This window comes from Haliaeetus leucocephalus, unplaced genomic scaffold, assembly GCF_000737465.1.
Source record: "Haliaeetus leucocephalus isolate CR32 unplaced genomic scaffold, Haliaeetus_leucocephalus-4.0 Scaffold687, whole genome shotgun sequence".
NCBI classification, from domain to species: domain Eukaryota; kingdom Metazoa; phylum Chordata; class Aves; order Accipitriformes; family Accipitridae; genus Haliaeetus; species Haliaeetus leucocephalus.
In genome coordinates this window covers 4,797,915-4,806,053 of record NW_010973123.1, presented here as the reverse complement: position 1 = coordinate 4,806,053, position 8,139 = coordinate 4,797,915, and the positions used below count along the sequence as shown (strand labels likewise).

The 8,139-nt window shown below is 40.6% G+C and overlaps 1 protein-coding gene across 6 annotated transcripts in view; it reads left to right on the top strand.

Moving 5' to 3' along the window:
• The window catches only part of HNRNPH3 (heterogeneous nuclear ribonucleoprotein H3 (2H9)), a 7,826-nt gene extending 669 nt beyond the window's left edge, over window positions 1-7,157 (top strand). Inside the window, exons 2-10 of one of the 6 annotated variants that reach the window (XM_010579971.1) lie at window positions 906-1,042; window positions 1,574-1,712; window positions 2,272-2,414; window positions 2,864-2,950; window positions 3,287-3,417; window positions 4,823-4,958; window positions 5,223-5,303; window positions 5,387-5,473; window positions 5,807-7,157. In XM_010579971.1, coding sequence (XP_010578273.1) covers window positions 925-1,042; window positions 1,574-1,712; window positions 2,272-2,414; window positions 2,864-2,950; window positions 3,287-3,417; window positions 4,823-4,958; window positions 5,223-5,303; window positions 5,387-5,473; window positions 5,807-5,883 — 999 coding nt within the window. In that variant the 5' untranslated portion in view covers window positions 906-924 and the 3' untranslated portion in view covers window positions 5,884-7,157. Of the gene's footprint in view, window positions 1-905; window positions 1,043-1,573; window positions 1,713-2,271; window positions 2,460-2,863; window positions 2,951-3,286; window positions 3,418-4,822; window positions 4,959-5,222; window positions 5,304-5,386; window positions 5,474-5,771 lie in introns of all 6 variants that reach the window. The other 5 variants (XM_010579973.1, XM_010579969.1, XM_010579974.1 and 2 more) reach the window with 5 other exon arrangements.
• The last annotated feature ends 982 nt before the right edge of the window (window positions 7,158-8,139 follow it).

The following is an 8,139-nucleotide window of genomic DNA, read 5'->3' as shown; positions in this document are numbered from 1 at the left end:
CGCGGTAAATGGCGCCGGGGAGCGGGCGGTGGGTGAGGGCCGCGATTTCGGCGGTAGTCGGCGCCGCGGGTCAGGCGGGAGAGGGGGGAGGCGGGTTCGCTCGGCGCCTGAGGTGAGGAGGGCGGCGATGGCGCTTCCATCGCCGTTGCGGCCGCGGGGCCCATTGTGGGGCGCTCACGGTAAACCACCCCCCCCACACGCACACAGACACGCTCGCACCCCCGGGGCTGAGGGCGGCGCGCACCTGCCGAGGCTCCGGCGCCGAGCGGGTCCGAGCTCCCCTTCCCCGCCGGGGTCTCGGTGCCCGGGCGACACCGACCCCCGCTGCCCCTCAGGCTGGTCCTGCGGTTCCCTTCTCTTGTCCCCGGCCCTTGGAATTCGAGGTAACGCATCGCCCGTGTTTCCGGAAGGGTGGAAAAAAAAACCACAAAACAAAACAAAAAAAACCCACGCACAAACCCAAACAAAAAACAACTGGGAGCGTGGCCCGTGGCGCTTTGTTTGCAGACAAAGGAAGGCCTTGTGTTTCCACGCAGGAACCGTTGCGTGGTTCCTACCCCTTTTTCAACTGTCATGAAAAAAAAACCAAACAAACAAAAACCACCACCAGCACCCAAAACCTTAAAGGGCAGGTGTACACTGAATCAATAATGAGCTTTATGTGCTGTGCTTACCCACATGCTGCCCTCCCTACATGCTGTGTTCCCTGTCAGAGTTTGGGGTGGTTTTAGATGTGTGCATGCTGTAGCTGTGATAAAGTACAATTTTAAATACGTAACAGAAATAAAGCTCATAGTCTGTAATACTAGTTATCTGAAGAAAAACTGTTGGATTTCTTTTGAGGGGAGGGACTTTGGCATGTATGGAATCTCAAAATCTAATTTTATTTATTTATTTATTTGTAGCGTTTGATTTAAACAAAAGATGGACTGGAGTGGAAAACATAATGGGCCAAATGATACAACTAATGATGGAACAGTGGTACGACTTCGAGGCCTGCCATTTGGTTGCAGCAAAGAAGAGATTGTTCAGTTTTTCCAAGGTACCGCTAGTATAGTCAAAGTATAGTGACTGAGTTTTCTTGTATCTTTTACACAATGTTTTGCACATTTTAATTTGCAGTAGCTGTTAATGGGGTGGATGGGAGGGATTGTGTTAAATTAGTTTATCTTAAGTAAGAATTATGCCCTGTAAATGAAGTACAAATAACCGTAGATGTAGTAAAACGCAGTATGTATCTAATCTTGTCGAGGTGGTAAACGTACTATGCATATTGGGATAACCTGAATGTTAGCATTTGGATCAGTTAAATTGCTTGATTGGTAGCTATATTTTCTTCATGTAACTTAGGTGGTTGTGTTTTTGCATAGTTTAAACAGAAAAGAAGTATGGCTAAATCCATAAATGTTTAATGAAAGATCATTGGCTTGTATTGTTGGGTGATGGGGGAAACAAGGTGGTTTTCTTTTTCGTTGTTGTTGTTTAGATATGCTTTAAGTATTTGCTGCAGATGGGAATGTTTCAGCCTTTAACACTGTTCCCCTTGATGGGGTTATTTGTCCTTGGGTTAAAGGGTTGGAAATCGTGCCAAATGGGATAACATTGACGCTGGACTACCAGGGGAGAAGCACAGGGGAGGCCTTCGTGCAGTTTGCTTCAAAGGAGATAGCAGAAAATGCTCTGGGGAAACACAAGGAAAGAATAGGGCACAGGTGGGGATGGAGAGTTTGGGATGGCGTTAAATCTTTATTTTTGGGGGTTGTGGGTCAGTAATGCTTTTGGGGGGGTTGGGGACCATTATATGGAAGTGGCTGTTTTTAAGAATTTTTATAACTGATCCTAAGTTAACTTGGGAAATACAGTAGATTTGGGGGGTGGGGGAGACAGTATCTCTCTGGGTAGTTTGCTAAACTCAGAAAATTGTTTCAATCATTCTTGTATAGGGTAATTTGTGATAAATGCTACCATAGCTAGACATTGTTTTTCAACAGTATGTTTCTCATACTGGAAAGACATGTTTTAAGCTTAATATGTACAGCTAGAATTTTCACGTAGTAATTTTTGCCACTGTAAAGTGTTTTCCTTTTTTTTTTTTTTTTAATACACTTAAGATTCTTACGGTTTTGAGGAGAAACTTAAGTTGTATGGTATCTCTAGTCACTTCTGTTGGATTGTACGTTTAGTTATAGAAAACATAGTATGGCCTTTTATAATATTCAGGCAGCTTATGCGTGTATTCTTATTGGTACCTTGAAAATCCTCTTTTATTAGATATATTGAAATCTTCAAAAGTAGTAAGAGCGAAATCAGAGGATTCTGTGACATGCCAAGAAGAATGATGGGACAACAGCGACCTGGACCATATGATAGACCATTAGGAGGAAGAGGGGGTTATTATGGAGCTGGGCGTGGAAGTATGTATGACAGAATGCGTCGAGGAGGTGGTGGATATGACGGTGGTATGTTTATCTAATGAATGGAGGTTCTGTTGTCAGTTTCATGTCTCTGACATCTTTGTCAAGAAATAAAGAAATGGTGGTAGCTGCAGTACCCGTTAGGTTTGACACACTTCTCAAAATTTTTTACTTGTCATGTATCAAAAAATGTGGCTTAGTATTTAAGATTAGTGGAAATAATAAGGAAACTGTATTTTCAGCAGAATTTGATCTCTCGCTTGCATGTCTTTTTACTATATAGAAGGAAATTTACATTTACGCTCTGTTCAGAAATCCAGAATTAACAGTCTGGAGAGGCTGTTTGCAAACTTCTGGGTGCCCAAAGACTGAAAAACTTACTCTTGTGCATTGCTGTGTGAATTTTGAGTAGTAACGTAATCATTCCTTTCTTTCTCTCCATCGCACAGGATATGGTGGCTTTGATGATTATGGTGGCTATAATAACTATGGCTATGGAAATGATGGCTATGATGACAGAATGAGGGATGGGAGAGGTAAAAAAATTTCTAATAGTTTGTTTAAAAAGATTTTTACATTATTTGAGTTGTAGGATATATAAGCATTTCCAAGACAGAATTGATGGCTTTCTTCATTAGATTATTTTGTGAAGAAAGAATGTTGTTTAAAAAAGGGGGGGAATTGGGGAATCTTGGGAAAAGGTAAATACATTGCTTAGGATGTCATCTGGTTAAGTGTTTGGGTTGGTAATGTGGGAAGCGCAAACACTTTGCATTCAGTGGTATAAAGTCAGTGCTTTCAGAAAAACAGTAGTAATGACTTTTCTGTTTTTTCATGACGATCTTACAGGTGTGTGGTTTTGTCTGTTTTGGGTTTTTTAATAGGCATGGGAGGACATGGCTATGGTGGAGCTGGAGATGCAGGGTCAGGTTTCCATGGTGGTGGTCATTTTGTTCACATGAGAGGACTGCCTTTTCGAGCAACAGAAAACGATATTGCTAATGTAAGTACAATGGGGAAAAGGGCTGTCTGATGCCAAGAGTTTGCATGTTCTTGTCTTGCCTATTCCAAACCTGGTTAAAGTTCTCAAACAAGTGATTGGTAGCTCTAACACATCTGCTAACTAAAGTCATGGCCCTTTATGCGAGTTTTACAAAGCTTAGTAGTGAATGAGCTTTTTATAAAGGTGTCTGAGCTAAGGTTACCAAAGAAGTTGGCCAAACCATATTTAACATTAATTTCTGCACTCTTTGCTCTTCCATTCCCATACAAGGTTTATTGGGGAGAGAACAGTTGTTGCCATCAGTATGCTCATTTTAAGGCTTTCAGAAGTTTAAGATTAACTGAAGATTTGTAGTTTTGTAAAAGAACGATAGCAGATGTGAAACTTTGATTGTAGTTTGTATATTTGTTTGTTGACCCGAGACTTATTTTAGGAGGGACAGGGTGGGAAGACTGTAGGGAGCTGTATTGCATTGGAGGGGATGGTATTCTGTTACTTGTAAGAGATGAGCGTGGCAGACAGAAGCACATCTGCAGGATTCTGGGGATACATTCTTATGTCAGTATAGATCTGGTGTTTGTTGGGCAAAAAGTTTTCTGGGGATATAAGGCCTGGTTTAAACATAGCCTCTCTACAGGGGGGCACCATCTTTATTAGTTGCACCTATGTGTTATATATGCAGAACTCCATTCTTAAGCTTGTGCTTGTTTTCTTTTTTTGTTTGTTGTTTTTTTTTTTTTAAATTGAGCTATATTTTCTTCTGTCGGTTTGATTTTCTTCAGTCTAAAGACCCTCCGAGAACAAGGGCCAAACTTCAGGCTTTGATTCAGAGCATGTTATTGCAAGTTGATGAGTAGTACTTCCGTAGTATACCAAAGGTTCGTTTGCACCCCATACTGTTTGGTAAAAGGGCTGTTAGTCAGAAATGGCACTGTATCTTTGAGTTCTGTAGCAAAGAAGAGTGGTCTGATTGACAGTCAGCTTTTTCTGAATTCCATAAATATGTCCTTGCTTTTAGAAATTTATTTGGCTCTGCTTCTTTGAAAACAAAGTAATTATTTTCATTTTCCAGGATGGCATCATATTAGAACTTGTTGCTTAAAGCAACATGCGTGGGCATGAATTTTTGTTTGTATCTTTGCTTTTAAAGAAGGCTCCTCAAGCTCTGTAGCTGGAGCTCTTTGAGTTGTGTAATAGTAACAGATTGTAAGTGTAGATTGACCTAATGGTGAAGGTCCACTATCGCTAAGCAATACTTTGGAAATTAGTAATTAAATTTATGTGGTATGATGCGATGAAATTGATGCAGTGCTCCACTAACAGCTGGGATGAGAAAGAAGTATCTGGCTTGAGTTCTGCATTAATGTAATTTTGGGGTTTTTTGTTTGTTTGTTTTTATTCTTAGTTTTTCTCACCGTTGAATCCTATAAGAGTTCACATTGATATTGGGGCCGATGGAAGAGCCACAGGAGAGGCAGATGTGGAATTTGTAACACATGAGGATGCAGTAGCTGCCATGTCCAAGGATAAAAATCACATGCGTGAGTGTCGTGTTCACCTGAAGCTTTCGTTGACTAGGCTTTAGTAGGGTATATAAGGGTAAACTGAACATAAGTGTTTAAACTGCATTTAAGTTAAGTTGCTGTGCAGTACATACACAAATCGGAAGACTTTTTGCCATTTCTCACATTGCACACTCCCTTTTGTGGGCTTCTGTTACTTGGAAGGTGGGGGTTTTGCTTTGTAGCTCTGTGCTTCTGGTTTCTGAAACAAACTACAAAGTAAGGCTTTTTTGTTTCCTACAGAGCATCGATATATTGAGCTATTCCTGAATTCAACTGCTGGAGGAGGTTCTGGAATGGGAGGCTATGGCAGAGATGGAATGGGTAGGCATCAATTCTAGAGTTAGCGACGCTTTGCTGAGTCCAACGAGTTCCAAGTTTGTAACGATGTGCTTTCCGCTTTTCAGATCAAGGTTACGGCTCTGTTGGTAGAATGGGAATGGGTAGCAATTACAGTGGCGGATACGGAACTCCTGATGGCTTGGGCGGATATAGTAAGTAAAAGTTCTGTTTTAAATGTATTTCAGGAAAATGTTGCTAATGTCCGTCTTCTGATGGACAATGGGGAAGGGTGGTGTAGTGGTCTTTGGACTGTCTGTGCTGGGAGAAAAGGGAAGGAGGGTACTGGTTTAATTTAAAGTGTAAATCAGGTGGGATTTTAAGCATTTTGCTACTGTAGCAAATGCTCATTTAGAAAAATAGTGCTGAAGTATTGTTGTTTTAGTATAAGTTAAGTAAGTCATCTTCAACCAACTGTTGTGTATTACCCATCACATTTTTTCTTTTTTTAAGGTATGTATGCGTGACCTTGTGTCAATTGTTTGCAGGTCGTGGCAGTGGAAATAGTGGAGGATACTATGGGCAAGGCAGTATGGGTGGAGGAGGATGGCGTGGAATGTATTGAAGGATAATAGCCTTGCTTCTACAAAACATCCTGGAAGAAACAGTCTCTGGTCTACTAGACTTTCTTACAAAATTTAATTTCTTTTGTATTTTAAGAACTTTATAATGACTGAAGGAATGTGTTTTCACAATATTATTTGGTAAGCAACAGATTGTGATGGGAAAATCTGTTTTCTGTAGGTTTTATTTGTTGCATACTCTGACTTTAAATAAATTTTTATATTCAAACCACTGATGTTGATACTTTTTATACTAGTTACTCCTAAGGATGTATTACATATTCAAGACTACAGTTGGTTCAAGATGTTGTACTATGGTTCAATAAAGGTGGATGTACTGTAACTCCTATGAACACTGATTCAGTTCTATGTAATCTTGGTGTAGTGGATGAGTTTGAAAAATTCACTTGTTTAAGGGGAAAAAGGTAGATGAATAGCTTAGTTTATTTGGTAACAATCTTTCCTAAACCCTTTTGATAAGTTGTATGTAATAATTTTTCAACACGGCGTAAAGCTGTGGAGGCTAAAAGTCATAGTTCGAGCTTTCTTCTTGTACTGCCACAATCTACCGTCATCTTCAAATGCACAGCTGCATAAACAAGTAGTGCCCAGCATTTGTGCCTCCACACAACTGAGCAGCAGTGTTTATTTCCATGCTTTGCTGTAGCACTAGATGCTGCATTTCACAGGTGTGACTTGCAAATCAAACTAAAACACTAGCACAGCTTTTAGCTAACATGAAATAGGTCAAATACTGGTTCAATTGGAGCTATCCATTTCTTACTTTTTTTTTTCAAAAACGCTACTTTTGGGAAGAGTGGGCGAGTTGGAAGCAAGTTTTGACTTTTTTTCTTTCATTAAATTATTGTATTTAAACATGGTTCAGCTTTTTTTTGCTACACAGAGCTGATTTGTCCATATTTGTTCAAAACTTGACAACCCATTATATGGATGAGCTCATTAGAAGCAAAGTATCTCTAAAATAACTCTAAGCCCAGTACTTGTTAAATAACACACAACCCAAACACATTGATACAACTTTTTGTGCATTTGTGACATGTAAGATATGTAAGAAACTATTGTTTGAAGACACTTAACATACCTGATGTGTAATGAAAAAAGGTATTTATTCTTCTGAGCCAGTGTGATCTCCCAAATTAACTGCTTTGTCCTCAATGCCTCCCTTAAAATGTCAAATGTGATCTTGGGTATTGAAAGTCTGTCACCTGTTTTGCTAGTACTGTGTTATATATGTAATAAATGTCTTATTGTGGGAGAGAGGAGAATGGAGTTTATTTCGCTAGAGACTGTGTTCTTGTGTCAATGTGACTGGAAATAAATAATAGCCAAAAGGGTCATTGGCATAGGAAACTTTCCAAGTACTGGAATGTCTGTGGCTAGGAAGGGGAGGGCAGACGAGATCTAACACCATTGATCTCGCAGGGCTTGGTTCTAACTCCGTGCTCTTAAAAACTAGGGGGTTCTTGGTCTGTTGAAAAAGCTTACGTGTTCCATAAAACTCAGATGGCAGAGGTCAGGACAAGAGTTAATCCAGTTGCTGGAAGAAACACAGTAAATAAATACTGCAGAGGACATCTACACATAATGGAAGCATGTGTTTTCTATCAGTATAGCAGTATCTATAAAACACTGTCAGCTCTGTACCATTTCCTCACACTTTTCCATTTTATGAGAGGGAACAAACACACCTGTTTAAGACTTACTTGCCTCCTGAGAGCAGGCGGGGAGTTACGCTTTGGGCTATTCTGTATAACCAAGCAATCTGCAAAAAGTGCACTGAACTCAAGTCTTGACGAATGAAATTCCACTGTGCTGGACAGTGAATCCCTTCAGGCTGTCCTGTCCCTTCCGCAGTGATACTTCACCCTGTAACAAGAGCAGCATTCAGCATCGAGCCTTTCATGTCACTCCAGCAGCATTTAAATTGCAGAAGAATTGTTTCTGAGAAGAAAACCTATGAAAAAAGAGGGCTCGCTCAGCCAGAAGTGTTAACCACTGTACACAAAGTTGCATTTGCCTGCAGAGAACCACTGATGGGAGCAGTTGGGCGATGAACACTGGGAATGGGCTGGTTTTTTCCCTTTGCTTTTGGAGAAGCAGGCGCACACACGGTAAGTGAGCCGCCTTTGCAAGAAGGTGGGCGCAGCTGCTATGATCCCTGTCTGTGCAGGAGGAGGAGCATATTTTTCTCTTGCTTACTCGCTAACGGCCCCAGTTCATTAATTCAGAAGTCATTT